General features: G+C 37.9%; 3 protein-coding genes across 3 annotated transcripts; 2 read left to right on the top strand and 1 right to left on the bottom strand.

Moving 5' to 3' along the window:
- Positions 1 to 2,637: 2,637 nt before the first annotated feature.
- LOC145895937 (uncharacterized) lies at positions 2,638 to 3,627 on the bottom strand. The gene has a single exon (XM_082984709.1). It carries the CDS (start codon positions 3,625 to 3,627, stop codon positions 2,638 to 2,640), a length of 990 nt encoding a protein of 329 aa, XP_082840835.1.
- Positions 3,628 to 5,469: 1,842 nt separating this feature from the next.
- Positions 5,470 to 6,631, top strand: LOC145895936 (uncharacterized). The gene is made up of 2 exons (XM_082984708.1): positions 5,470 to 6,499; positions 6,621 to 6,631. The coding sequence occupies exons 1-2, from the start codon at positions 5,470 to 5,472 to the stop codon at positions 6,629 to 6,631; spliced, it is 1,041 nt and encodes a 346-aa protein (XP_082840834.1).
- A 248-nt stretch (positions 6,632 to 6,879) lies between these two features.
- On the top strand, positions 6,880 to 7,869 carry LOC145895934 (uncharacterized). Its single transcript, XM_082984707.1, has one exon. It carries the CDS (start codon positions 6,880 to 6,882, stop codon positions 7,867 to 7,869), a length of 990 nt encoding a protein of 329 aa, XP_082840833.1.
- Positions 7,870 to 15,813: the final 7,944 nt, after the last annotated feature.

The following is a 15,813-nucleotide window of genomic DNA, read 5'->3' as shown; positions in this document are numbered from 1 at the left end:
TTTGCAAAATTTCCTGAAATGATAAACTTTTATTACTGATTTATTCCTTCTGCCACAAGTATCATGTCCCCCATTTATAATTCCATATCAAAAAGGAATGCTCAGCTGCAGTGGTCTCGTGATTTGCAATATGCTTTCAACGCAGCAAAACTTGCACTGGCAAATGCAACCAAACTTAACCACCCACATCATGATGCCACAGTCGCCCTGACTGTTGATGCATCCGATAGGGCTGTAGGAGCGGTGCTTGAACAGCATATAAACGGGGTTTGGAAACCTCATGCATTTTTTAGTCGTCATTGCAAATATTTGCGTGCTAACGAGATGAAGTACAGCGTATTCGACCGGGAGTTGTTGGTGGCTCATCTGGCTATTCGCCATTTCCGCTACTTTCTAGAGGGCCGTTTATTTACCTTCTACACGGACTACAAACCGTTGACTTTTACGTTACAAAGGTCATCGGTTCCATGGTCAGCAATACAACAGCCCACTTGTCCGCCATATCCGAATACGCAACGGACCTTTGGCATGTACAAGGACAGTAAAAAGTATGTGCGTCAATGCACATCAGCAACTTGAAACTGGACCAGAAAGCAAACTGATCTTTCCCTTATCTGTGATTACAAGATGTAAATCGGACGGCCGAACAGATAACAATCAACATAGTTAAATCAATCAATAAATACAGCTACGTCTATTAGGTTAGTTGATTATATTGTTCGATAACAGTGTAATAAATGTTGGTTGAATAAATTATAAGAAGATGGCAAAGAGGATGATTTTGACGATCTTTGGGCATCTTGATGCCAAAAGATCGTCAGAAACGAAATGCGGAAATGCGGAAATGCGGAAATGCGGAAATGCGGAAATGCGGAAATGCGGAAATGCGGAACCTCAAACAGGTTTTAACAGTAATATTCAAAATCGCCTGAAAAGAAATTTACAAAATGCGATGTCTTCAACTGGATTCCACACTTACATGGAAATTCTTATACGCCAAAAACTGTGTGAGGAAAATGCCGAACCTCCTTTGGTTGGATTTATCAGTAAATTTGTATATCGACTTAAAAGGAATTTGAAAAAAGGAATTTCTCCAGCAGGAGACAGATTGAAAAGTGATATTAAAAATCGCCAAAAAAAGAATGTTGAAAATTCTCGTCGACCACGTCTAACTACTGGATTTAATAATTTTAAAAAGATTTTGTACAAAATACAGGAAGACAACGATTCCTCAACATAAATTTCGTCCAAAGGTGAAGTTGACATATTTTTTTCCGGTTTCAAAACGTTTACTTAAAGGGAAACACGGTTCAATCGTTTGTTTTCACGGGCAAAGGTAAATATTGGATTATGTAAACACACCTGTACATAAAAGCAGCCAAGGATATCGGCATTATGCCATAAATTGTTTTATTGTTGAGTTGTAACCTGATCTTATATAAACTGGTTTGTAAACATGAGTTGTGTTAAATATTAATACACAACCAACGCGAAAAGATATATATTCCTTCTAAGGTGTACAGACATCTTTGTACTATCACAGTGATAAAATTTCCTTGCATATAGGCTAATGTATTGAATAAAATAAACGTGCACGTAAATCTCAACATCACGCGAAGGTTTATTTGCATGTAAGACCGCCACAGCGCTTTGCCAGCAGTTTTTGAGTGATTTGTGTGTGGTTTACGACCCTGTAGACCTCGTCACAAGGCTCGATTTTTCAGCTCATGTTTTAGTTATGCATTCAACTGTGACCATAAAGGCAGGTAATCCGGTCTGAGAAACCTCATGCTTAAGTTGAACAAAATAAAAGTCCGTGAACTAGTTCCGTTCGGTTGCTCGCAGATAAATCCGTCAAAAAATGTGCGAGACGAAATATTTGTTTTTGCGGTTGCTGACTTGGCGTTGACTAAGCAACCCCAGAAGGCCCAGTAGGCATATGTAGTTATGCATTTGACCGTATCATGAAACGCCTATAACTGATAGTTTGAAACCAGGAAAAAGATATGTTTTAAACCACCTAGTCTGAATCACAGTAATTTCACCAAACCTATAGTAAGTGTAAAGAACACGCTCTGACATAAGCATGTAATAGAAATTGGTTTGTTCACGTTCTCCAGTGTCATTCAATGTTTTGTTGTTCTAATTTTAATTGATTATCAAAAGACTTGAAGCCTTATATGCTGCATAAATTGTATGAAGCCTTATATGCCGCATAAAAGTAACATTTTTTGTCCAAAAAGATACATTTTAAATGCTAATTTGATTCTAGGTATTCGGCCTTGACATTTCCTATGTTTATTTTACAGAACTTCCACAAAAATTGGCAAAACTGAAAACTGAAAATAGGCTTTGACCACCAGGTATCATAAGGAATTATGAATCTGACGCTCTTCTGGTGGAGAACAACAAATATACACCTTTTGTTTAAAAAAGATTGTATTTTCTGACGTTTCGCCTGTACGTACGACTAGGCTTCTTCAGAGAATAAAACAAACACAGTAGCGAAGCGAACCAACAGGGCAAAGAAATTGAGCGACGAAAAAACAAAAGGGCGTAACAGCTAAAACACAGCGGGACATAATTCAATGGACAACATCGATCATGGGTCAAACGGCCAAACATGGGAAACAAAAGTCACGAAATGTTACGGGCGAAACTGCGGAACACGGGCGAAAGTACTTTTCCATCGTTCCGATTTAAAACATTCGGTAGCGAATTAATATAATAATTTTCCACAACCAACCGTTTTGCCAAAATTGTTTCTTGTTTTAATACTTTTGCTTCCTTCCAATTGATACGGTGGTCGGTGTCAAGCATGTGGGCACATAGGGCAGATTTATTGGGTTCCATATTGCGTATGGCTGCCTTGTGTTCTTTAATACGGGACGTTAAATTGCGCTTAGTCTGGCCAATATACACAGTGTTACAATCAAGACAAGGGATTAAGTAAACTACACCGGTCATTTGAAGCATGGGAATACGGTCTTTAGGTTTGGGAAACATGTTTTCTAAAGTGCATACCGGTTTCATGGCAACTTTTACGCCAGTGGCGTTGAGTATTCTTGATATCCGCTCAGAAACTCCCTGTACATATGGTATGGAAGTGAATGCTGTGTATGTTTGTGTGGGTTTGTTGTGTGTGTGGGGTGTGAGATTTAGGTTAGTGGGAAATTTGTTTAGTTTTAGAACGTTTCGAATGTGTTTGCGTTCAACCCTCCGAGTGTGTGGATCGGCAATATGTGTAATCGTTCTGTTATATAAGGTTCTGGCCACAGTGAGTTTTTGATGTTTCGGATGGTGTGAGGTGTATTGTAAGTAGCGGTTAGTGTGTGTAGGCTTGTAAAAAATGGAGGTGGTAAGTTTCCCGTCCGGGTTTGCAGTGACGTTTACGTCCAAAAATGACAGACTATGGTCATGTTGTGTTTCCCGGGTAAACTTAATGGAAGGTTCGATGCTGTTTATGTGGTTATGAAACCCTGCGACCTCGTCTTTTGCTATGATGACGTACGTGTCATCGACATAGCGGAGCCAAAGTCGCGGGGGTGTTTTGAAGGAAGCAAGAGCGGTTTGCTCTAGTTGTTCCATTATAATGTTGGCCAGAACCGGTGAAATGGGAGAGCCCATGGGGGTGCCAAAAATTTGTTGGTAAATGTCGTGTTTATATGTGAAAACAGTCGAGTCTAAGCACAACTGTAATGCCTCTTGGATGTGTGTTAACTTAAGATTGGTACGTTCATGTAGTGTTGTGTCTTGTTGTAGTTGGTCCAAGGATATTCTGAGCGCAACATCTGTCGGAATTGACGTAAACAGGCTAACGACATCAAACGATATTTGACACTCATGCGGAAGTAATTTATATTCAGAAATAATCTTTACAAACTCACTGGAATTTTTTACAGTAAAGTCAGTACTATTAACTAAAGGAAATAAAATTTGACTGATGAACTTAGATAGCTGGTAGGTTGGCGAGTTAACAAAAGAAACAATCGGTCTTAATGGAATACCTTCCTTATGGATTTTGGGTAACCCGTAGAACTTTGGGAGCACACCGTCGCTGCTGTGTAGTCTTCGATACTCCGGTTGGGATATGCAGTCTTCTGTCCGTAGTTTCCACACAAATTTGTTCAGTTTCGTCTCCAGTCTAGTACAAGGTGATTTGGCAAGTTTCTTGTAAGTTTCGTTGTCCGAGAGCATGGTAACAACTTTATTGTCATAATCTTGTCTGTCCATGACCACAGTGCAATTTCCTTTGTCAGCCTTGGATATGATGATGTTGGTGTCGTTCCTCAAACTCTTAGTTGCTTCCCATTCTTCTTTAGAAAAGTTTGAAGGTGGCAATTTGGCTTCTTTCAAAATCTTAGAAATTTTGCTACGGGCATGATCGGCTTCCGCTAGTTTATCTGTGCCCAGGCGTAGAAGAGCTGCTTCAGAGGCACTGATCAGATCAATGGTGGGTAATTTGTGTGGAGTGATGGCGAAATTTTGTCCCTTTTCTAACACTGTTGTTTCTGCTTTAGTTAAGACACGGGAAGAAATGTTTTTAATCCAAATTCCTTTTTGATCGGAACCCTGTTGTCTGTCTTTGTTTGAATTATCCAAAGATTTCATCTTGGCTTCATGTCTTGCTTCACATAAACTGGCTACTGCTTGTCGACGAAAATTTCCATACGAAACCAAGGATTCAAAAAGACTCGGGGAAAAATGTTCCTGGAGGTGTTTCTTCAGATTCTCCGAGGTCTTCTTAAGTTGCGAGATTTTTTGGTGAGAATTGGCAATGCGACATTTTAGCAATTGCCAACCGCAGTTTCTCACAAGTTTAAAAGCCTGTCTAGTCTTGTCCGGAGGAGTTAACCTTAAACTTTTTGGAAGAGTCCTGAGGTCTTTGCATCTATGATTGAACCGTAGGTGACTGTACTCCTTTTCAATCGTGCAAATTTCTTTGATGAACCTTCGAGCCGCTAAGAGCGTCGATTTACTGTTTTCTCTTCTGATAATACTGAAAACTGAAAATAGGCTTTGACCACCAGGTATCATAATGAATTATGAATCTGACGCTCTTCTGGTGGAGAACAACAAATATACACCTTTTGTTTAAAAAAGATTGTATTTTCTGACGTTTCGCCTGTACGTACGACTAGGCTTCTTCAGAGAATAAAACAAACACAGTAGCGAAGCGAACCAACAGGGCAAAGAAATTGAGCGACGAAAAAACAAAAGGGCGTAACAGCTAAAACACAGCGGGACATAATTCAATGGACAACATCGATCATGGGTCAAACGGCCAAACATGGGAAACAAAAGTCACGAAATGTTACGGGCGAAATTGCGGAACACGGGCGAAAGTACTTTTCCATCGTTCCGCCTAGACGTACGTACAGGCGAAACGTCAGAAAATACAATCTTTTTTAAACAAAAGGTGTATATTTGTTGTTCTCCACCAGAAGAGCGTCAGATTCATAATTCATTATGATACCTGGTGGTCAAAGCCTAATTTCAGTTTTCAGTATTATCAGAAGAGAAAACAGTAAATCGACGCTCTTAGCGGCTCGAAGGTTCATCAAAGAAATTTGCACGATTGAAAAGGAGTACAGTCACCTACGGTTCAATCATAGATGCAAAGACCTCAGGACTCTTCCAAAAAGTTTAAGGTTAACTCCTCCGGACAAGACTAGACAGGCTTTTAAACTTGTGAGAAACTGCGGTTGGCAATTGCTAAAATGTCGCATTGCCAATTCTCACCAAAAAATCTCGCAACTTAAGAAGACCTCGGAGAATCTGAAGAAACACCTCCAGGAACATCTTTCCCCGAGTCTTTTTGAATCCTTGGTTTCGTATGGAAATTTTCGTCGACAAGCAGTAGCCAGTTTATGTGAAGCAAGACATGAAGCCAAGATGAAATCTTTGGATAATTCAAACAAAGACAGACAACAGGGTTCCGATCAAAAAGGAATTTGGATTAAAAACATTTCTTCCCGTGTCTTAACTAAAGCAGAAACAACAGTGTTAGAAAAGGGACAAAATTTCGCCATCACTCCACACAAATTACCCACCATTGATCTGATCAGTGCCTCTGAAGCAGCTCTTCTACGCCTGGGCACAGATAAACTAGCGGAAGCCGATCATGCCCGTAGCAAAATTTCTAAGATTTTGAAAGAAGCCAAATTGCCACCTTCAAACTTTTCTAAAGAAGAATGGGAAGCAACTAAGAGTTTGAGGAACGACACCAACATCATCATATCCAAGGCTGACAAAGGAAATTGCACTGTGGTCATGGACAGACAAGATTATGACAATAAAGTTGTTACCATGCTCTCGGACAACGAAACTTACAAGAAACTTGCCAAATCACCTTGTACTAGACTGGAGACGAAACTGAACAAATTTGTGTGGAAACTACGGACAGAAGACTGCATATCCCAACCGGAGTATCGAAGACTACACAGCAGCGACGGTGTGCTCCCAAAGTTCTACGGGTTACCCAAAATCCATAAGGAAGGTATTTCATTAAGACCGATTGTTTCTTTTGTTAACTCGCCAACCTACCAGCTATCTAAGTTCATCAGTCAAATTTTATTTCCTTTAGTTAATAGTACTGACTTTACTGTAAAAAATTCCAGTGAGTTTGTAAAGATTATTTCTGAATATAAATTACTTCCGCATGAGTGTCAAATATCGTTTGATGTCGTTAGCCTGTTTACGTCAATTCCGACAGATGTTGCGCTCAGAATATCCTTGGACCAACTACAACAAGACACAACACTACATGAACGTACCAATCTTAAGTTAACACACATCCAAGAGGCATTACAGTTGTGCTTAGACTCGACTGTTTTCACATATAAACACGACATTTACCAACAAATTTTTGGCACCCCCATGGGCTCTCCCATTTCACCGGTTCTGGCCAACATTATAATGGAACAACTAGAGCAAACCGCTCTTGCTTCCTTCAAAACACCCCCGCGACTTTGGCTCCGCTATGTCGATGACACGTACGTCATCATAGCAAAAGACGAGGTCGCAGGGTTTCATAACCACATAAACAGCATCGAACCTTCCATTAAGTTTACCCGGGAAACACAACATGACCATAGTCTGTCATTTTTGGACGTAAACGTCACTGCAAACCCGGACGGGAAACTTACCACCTCCATTTTTTACAAGCCTACACACACTAACCGCTACTTACAATACACCTCACACCATCCGAAACATCAAAAACTCACTGTGGCCAGAACCTTATATAACAGAACGATTACACATATTGCCGATCCACACACTCGGAGGGTTGAACGCAAACACATTCGAAACGTTCTAAAACTAAACAAATTTCCCACTAACCTAAATCTCACACCCCACACACACAACAAACCCACACAAACATACACAGCATTCACTTCCATACCATATGTACAGGGAGTTTCTGAGCGGATATCAAGAATACTCAACGCCACTGGCGTAAAAGTTGCCATGAAACCGGTATGCACTTTAGAAAACATGTTTCCCAAACCTAAAGACCGTATTCCCATGCTTCAAATGACCGGTGTAGTTTACTTAATCCCTTGTCTTGATTGTAACACTGTGTATATTGGCCAGACTAAGCGCAATTTAACGTCCCGTATTAAAGAACACAAGGCAGCCATACGCAATATGGAACCCAATAAATCTGCCCTATGTGCCCACATGCTTGACACCGACCACCGTATCAATTGGAAGGAAGCAAAAGTATTAAAACAAGAAACAATTTTGGCAAAACGGTTGGTTGTGGAAAATTATTATATTAATTCGCTACCGAATGTTTTAAATCGGAACGATGGAAAAGTACTTTCGCCCGTGTTCCGCAATTTCGCCCGTAACATTTCGTGACTTTTGTTTCCCATGTTTGGCCGTTTGACCCATGATCGATGTTGTCCATTGAATTATGTCCCGCTGTGTTTTAGCTGTTACGCCCTTTTGTTTTTTCGTCGCTCAATTTCTTTGCCCTGTTGGTTCGCTTCGCTACTGTGTTTGTTTTATTCTCTGAAGAAGCCTAGTCGTACGTACAGGCGAAACGTCAGAAAATACAATCTTTTTTAAACAAAAGGTGTATATTTGTTGTTCTCCACCAGAAGAGCGTCAGATTCATAATTCAAAATTGGCAAATACAGAAAGATTGCGTCTGCTATAAATACCCGAACACATGTCGAAACGTTGTCAACACAAAAAAGTTAAAAAGACACAACAAAGAACGCTTGCACAAAATACGTACACAGAAAACATAAACATTATGCAATAAGGTTCAATGGCATCGTAGCCAACAAATATTTAGAACAAAACATTAACAATATGCAAAAACGCCGGGTGGAAACTAATTGAGATATACAAGATTATAGGATGAACATAGTTTTACGAGTGCCACTTTTCAATTAATGGCGTACCAAAATTGCCTACGTGCTTTGCTTTACGCATCCCTAAAGTAAAGGTTGGTTGTTTGCTTAAAACTTGAACGCAGTTTCGTGCTTTCGCATGATAGGACAGGATGGCCCCACTGCAAAGGACCTTACTTGGCAATTAGAGCATTCGTACCGAAATCATTAGGTACAAGGACATATCAGTCCAAATATTGCAACCAAGCTGGATCGGCCACTTTTGTGCCGAGATTTGAAAAATCAAGCACTCGCTGAGGTTTCAGCACAGCGCGACCCGCCTAGACTTTTCGGGAAAAAGTAGCTGATCTAGCTTGGCTGCGAAATTACAAAATGAAATATTGCAGCACCAACAATTAATATGAGGACAATAGATATCTGTTAAAATCGTTTTTCCGCCAATTTAGTTTATAAAGTTATTTATTCGAAGCCGACGTTTCGTCTGGAAGTTTTGCCGGATGGCAGACGAAACGTCGGTTTCGAATAAATAACTTCAGAAACTTAAGTGCCAGAAGAACGATTTTGATTAACCAGTATGCCTGGCAGCAAAAATAGCAGTATAACAGATATCTAAATTACAATAAGACCGCTTTAATCCAGAATATTTGGTTTCAAAACAAAATATTAGTTTTTTTTTGTGCCGGGTAGGGGTTCGGCTAAACGTGATCTGATTCTATTGGTGGCATCATTAGTGACTTCATACGGTTAGTAAATTGAAGTCTACAAAGTGCATATTTTCAATCAAAGAGTTGTCGTACTAGTGAAAGTACATAGCGTTATCACGCGCATTTATGTTGAAAATCGTCCGAGAAGGTTCCTTTGGTTCTACATACAAAAAATATAAAAGTCATAACCTGAAGTGTATGTTTGAAAGTAAACTAATATCCAACAAAACTGCGTACTTGGTAAATAGACAAGACATTCCTTTACTGGTCTTCCGTTTGATGACATTTTAATCTTGATTCGTTTGTTTGCGATGGAATGACCACGATTTGTAAATTTCAACTGGAACTCATTTCTTCCCAGATGGATTTCTGAAGCTTGTATAGTGTAACTATTGGGAACGTCGACTACAACTTCGTCGCTTGTAACCTCGATATGCAGTACCCTGCCAATTCTGCATCCAATACATTAAAACGTTAGGACGTACGTTAAGCTGAATGGAGAAACGTGCTGGGCAGGTTCCTTAAAAGACACAGTTGGGCAAAACAATTAGATAAAGGGAAGAGACATCATATCAGCATAAAGAGTTTTTCATCGTCCTACATTATGAAATTATATATAAATGATTTGTGTGCAATTAAACTTCAAATTTAGCGACACATCTATGTACTGATTCTTACGGTATTGTAGTAGTGGAATGGTAAAGTAATTCTCCATCTTCTGCAGTTTTGATGTAGGGTGTTGCGGTCACCAGCACGGAGATAACCAGTCCCGTCTCATTGCCGAAATGCGGGTCCCGGTATATCACTGCAATATCTCGTCTGTAACAAATAGTTTCTTTTTTAGAATGAATAAAATTTGTACAGTCACAGTTTCCAACCTCAAACAATCACTCATGGTTTCATCGTTTTGAGACTTCGAGACACAATTGCTAACAAAATACTACAATCTGCAAACATGGAACATGTGAGCTCAAAATCAGAATGTACAGAAAAATACATAGATTACAACAAAAACAAACAGCGCAAAAACGAGGAAGATATTCAACAGGGTGAGAATGAAAACAAAATGTTAAACGGATGACTTTTTTATATTAAACTATAAATATCAGCACACCAATACAAAATTTCACACCAATACAAAATTTCGGCCGCATTTTATCGTTGTTAGTTATACTACCGTAACTAGTATTTATGAATTTCTTTTCAAAAAACATTTGCATGAATTTCCAAAAGGATTTATCACTTTCCAATTACATTACACTACACATTTTGTTACAAATATACAATCAATGCAAACAACAATTAGTAAATATATACATATATAACTGTTGCAACTGGTATTTGGCGGTAAGAATTTACTTGTCACATACAGAACTGTACAAGGTTGGATAGCTTAACAAGAGATGTAGACTGCCTGGTTTCTCTTAAGCATCCCATCAACGCAGACTCGTAGCAAAATCTTTTTGTTTTTAATGCTTTTCCCGTTCTTGCTTCTTATTTCAATAAACCCATTTTCCAGGATGCAAACTTTTACCTCATCACTCCAAATGCTGATATCCAAGTCGAAATTGTCTTCTGGGCTGTAAAATAAAAGTTTGGAAAGGAATAAGCAAACAGTGTCCTTACAACCTGAAAGTTAATTCACACACATAGCCATGTATATTGCACAGAAAATAACACACTTATGCCGCATGTAATTGAATTCGTTTTGTTGCTGGGCCGGCTTTACAGTGTGATGGATGGTTTTAATCATTAACGCCGCCCTTTGCTTGTCACAAGATTTAAATTATTGAGTGAATTTCTTACTTCCACAATATTTCAGTTTTCAATAAGCGACGTGATTTGAATGCAATTGTCATCTGTCCAGATATGATTATCTCCATTCTTTGCGACAGGGAATTCAATTCAAGTAAAAGAATTAATTTTTTGAATATTTTTGGAGACTTTCTTGTTGGTGATTTGTCGAATATCTAAAAATACAGAGGGATTGGAAGAGGTAGGGTTTTTCAACCGCCAAACAAACTTTATCATCATAATGCACAGCAAAAAAATACAAATGTATTTGTCACTTTATTGTTTGCTAGGAGCAATACAAGGTAAATGTTATAATGCAGTCTAAATGTTAAAAATATGTAGAAATTGAGGTGGTGGAGATACTATATGAAGTACGCCTGGCAAGTTGTATATTAAGAAAGTTTCGTCGGCGATAAATGCCCTCAATACGAGAACGTCAGTCAGTAATTCATAGGGGCCAATTTTACGGTTGAAGGAGCACATATGCATGTAATGTTGCTAGGGCAAATTTGCGTCAGTTTGTGGAGTTTAGGGTGTTTTAAATCAGGTAGCTACTTGGTGTCGGTTGCTACAGAAAATTTAACCAAAAAGGTAACCCAAATTTTAGGTTATATTTACAGAAAAATGAGCCATCAAAGCGCCCAGTCATTTGTGGTTATGAAAGATCCCTCCCACATCTACACATTTTGGTCAAAATTGTTTCAGCAGCGCATTCGCCATTGCTTATGATCCAACCAATAAGCACTTGATGTAGTAGTTTTGCAGAAAACAAGAGCACAACAAGACGGATTTTTTATTGTTTATTTGAACTGCAGTCAGATGATGGCTGTTTCGACGTATTAGTTCTTATTTTTTGTGTAATACTAAAACTGTTCCTATATTGTTGATTATTGTTGATGTGCTTTAATTTTGCCAAAGTTGCCATGTCAGTGTCTTATTTACTTTAATTTTGCCCTAAAACATCCTGTCTGAAAATGTGAATATTTTTTACGTATTCTATAAACATCACCACGTTGAAATTCTTTCAGCTGTGTAAAAAATAGCTTTTAGGTACAAAAATTTGAAGTAAATTACTTGAATAGATAAAGGTAATACGCAAACTTAGCTCATAGCACTCATGATGAGCACAGTTGTGTTTAAAAGGATTGCTTGGCATTTAAGCTTTGCCTTTTTTATTTCTTATTTAATTGTATACAACCTGGCAATTTCAACTGAACGTGGTTTTACACTGACTTACGAGACTCTTCTCGTTTTCTTCTTGGAATTGTTCGCGCAGGTCATCCAACAAATCTTTTAACTCTCTGTCCAGTTTAATATCAAGGTCAGTTGGAAGGTTTAGTATCAATTCATTGTAGGATTTGAAAGCCTTGTTTGGACATGGTTTCGCAATTTCTGCAAACTGATCTTCATCTACAAATTGTCCATTCATCGCCTATAAGTTAAATTATTGAATGCTTTCTGTCACCAAACAACTAAAATAATTTAAACTTTTAAAATACCTATGATTTACTCCCAAATAAAATTAAAATTCATTAAACAAAAAACATTACTTTATGCATTTCCTTTTTGTAGTGTTCTTCGGCTTCGCTTATACCTTCGTAAACAGTCGTTTTCCAACGTTGCTTTATTAAAAAAAAATATTATTTTTAACTCTAGTTGAAAATAGCTTTAGAAACAAAAATTACGTCTAAACATTACAAATAACTTTCACACCAAGAAACAGGTTTAGCTATTGTTAAAATCACAACAAGCAGTCGTATAGTAGGTTGCACGCACCAAATTAGTTTTGTTAAGTTGTGTGAACACAACAAACTCCAAGTCTATGTTATCATTCAATTGTTTTCGGTACTTGGCTAGACACTCAGCGTCGCCAAAATTTGGTTGTCTATCAACGTACTCCAGAGCTTCTGTGTTAAAGGTTTCATGTTTATCGGCAAAGACAGGTTGGCTGTAGCATCGTTTGTCACAGAACTGCGGGAAATTTTGAGATTCAAGTCATTTACTTTTTAAAATTTTTTATAATTTTTCTACTCATACCTCGTTCATTTGTTTCTTATAGTTTTTCATGCATTCTTGTATGGCGTTTAGAGCATTGTTTTCTTCTGATGCCTTAGTAAATCATGTTAAGCTTTTTATATAATGGAAAAAAAATTTTAAATTTTGAAAAAAAACTTTTTTTGGAAACAACGTTCAGTTTCGCTTACAAAGAAATTAGTCCTAAAGAAACTTTACCTGAGCTATGGTAAAAACTTTGGGAATTTTCCCATCGTTAGGTGCATTACAGTAAGACAAGATTAAATCAAAGAGTTTATTTCCTGTAATCGTTTTCCCGATTTTTTCGACCGTGTCAAGAAACTCAGGTCCGGCATCTGGAAAAAACAACAAAAACAATAGCAGGAAAGCATCATAGACGATTCTTATTTCATTGCATTGTGGAGACATTTTATTAGCTTTCCATAGGTTGAAAATTTCACCTATTAATTGAAGTTGACTTCCTTCCTGAAAAAACTGAAATGATGTTTTATTGCTTTTCGGCTTGTTCCCATCTGTTTTTCTCCATTCATTAAAAGTCTGTTTTGGGTGCGAGACAATCTTTATTGGGTCCGAAACTATCTTTGTCAGGCTGTATAACTTTTCAGCATAAGCGCTTGTTGCGTATTGTGTAAATAGCTGTTAAAACAGTGGTGGTTAACCCATGGGGTTTTTTGGTTTCGCAAAAAAAGAAACAAATAAACAATATTTATGTACTTAACTCATTTTCGATCGCCACTGCGGTTTACCTGAAGATGTTGTAAATCGTTTCCTCCAATTTGTTTGGACACATTATAGATTTGAAGCGAGCTCATCAGAGTGCTGAGTCCAAATATGAAGGAACAACCTTTTACTGTGTCTTGATGATCAAAAGATCCTTGGGAGTCCATGAGAAATAAAGCAACCTAAAAATTAATGAATGTATTTAGGCTGCAAAGAGCATACAGTGTTGCAAAACTACGAATATCTCAATATATGGTTCTCAACCGGGGTAGCGTGGCATCCTGTGGGAATGTTTTAATGTTTTGCCAAATTTTTTAAGACCATGTTCCGCTGAGTGTAAAGCGAAGTCAAATACCTACATGTTTGGTTTTGATTAATCACGATTTGAATTTTGATCACAATCGCAGAAAGATACAACAAACAATACGAATGCTTTGGGTGTCACAAAAGATTTGCAAGCTCATATTATACATTTATTAAACGCCCCAAGGCACAACTTGAAAGCATTTCAACAAGTGTAAAGCATTATGACAAGTGTAAAGCATTATAAATCATCACTTTTATCATTACTTTTGTGTTTGAAATATCAAAGAAAAAAGGCTCATTCCAAATCCAAATGCCTTGTGTATGCCCATCGTTACCACCTCGCCATGGAAGTCCTGCCACCAATTCATCTTCTTTTGAATCAAGCCATGAATCTGACTGTTACGAACGGCATTTAAAACGGTTACCACTACTTTTTGATATATTTTTACTTTTTCATTTCTTTCTGCCCTCAGGTAACGGAGGAAGAAATTTAACATCAGTGATTTTCCACCCCTGAAAACTCCAGCAATTGAATAGATTGCAACCGGTGTGTTGGCCACACTTGGATGCCCAAATATTCGTTCAAGTTCATGATCATCGATTTCAAAAATGTTGTTTTGTTGGGAACTCGGTCGAACTATTTGTATAGCTTTGTGTTGTTTTCCAGTACCGCTGTATTCTTGAAAAAAAAAACATTTTCTTGAAATAAAATAAAACCTAAATTTAAACACTATTTGCTTCATTGAGATTAGGCAACAAATAAGAGAAATTACTTACCCTCGTCCACAGAAGACATTTTAACAGAAACAGACACAGATAATCCCTATAAATATTGTTACTTATTTCAAGGAAGATAATTTTTGGTGATTTTCTGGCAAACAACCCAAGTAATAGTTCATTAGTCTTCAGCAAGGAACAAAATTTCCGACAGAAAAGTATACCCTTACTGGGAAGAAATATTTCTCATTATCGCACAAAAAAATAGGGATATTCTTCCAAGTTTACACCTGTGTTGTGTTTTGTCAACAATATTTTTACTATAATTGAACAATCAATGTGTTGATCAACCGTTTCCGTCAAAAATGTAAGTGTACTAAAATCAAATACCAGTTACTATAATGCGTACGCTGTGGCGCAGTCAGCAGGTTAATCCAGCTTTGAATATTGGCCCGATAGAAATTTAATACATCTATCATGGAGAGCTTCTAGAGCATGTATCAAGTTGCAAAGTAGAAAACAATTTGAATTTAAAAGCCTTGGGTTCGTATTTGCTCTAGAAGCTCTACAATTACACCCGCTTATAAGATATATTGCAATGCTGGGATGCCACGACTTCGAGATTTTCACATCTTGTTAGGCTTTTTATTTTTATCAAATTGTTTATGCACTAATATTAAATACCAATTAAATTTGATTTAGGCTGTATTCAGACAAGTTGCAAAAACAGTTACAGTCCTGTGGCGCGTCCAACAGGTTCATCCAGCCTCGAATAGTGGCCCGATACATCTTTAATGCATCTATCATGGGGCATTATATATCAAACTACAAAGTGGACAACATTTTGAATTTAAAAGCCCTGGTTCGTATTTGCTCTAGATGCTCTCTAGAAGCAAATACATCTGCTTATAAGATATATTGTAATTTTGGGACGCCACGGCTTGGATAGTTTAACCTTTCGTTAGACTTTAAATTTATCATATTTTGTAAACAGGGATGAATAGTGGAAGAAAAAACGCGTTGTATCTGAGTTTGTTGGGTTGGCCTTTTACACGTGAAGGTCACGGCCGCTATGACTAAGTTGGTAAGGCAACGCTTGGTTAAACGCAAGAAACAAACTTTGAGGATCAAAATCAGCACAGTCGCCCTATGTAGAAGCCCTATGTAGC

The sequence above is a fragment of the Ascidia mentula genome, chromosome 3 (assembly GCF_947561715.1).
Source record: "Ascidia mentula chromosome 3, kaAscMent1.1, whole genome shotgun sequence".
Taxonomy (NCBI): Eukaryota; Metazoa; Chordata; class Ascidiacea; order Phlebobranchia; family Ascidiidae; genus Ascidia; species Ascidia mentula.
Note: the sequence above shows the minus strand (reverse complement) of the source record. Positions and strands in the feature narration are given on the sequence as shown.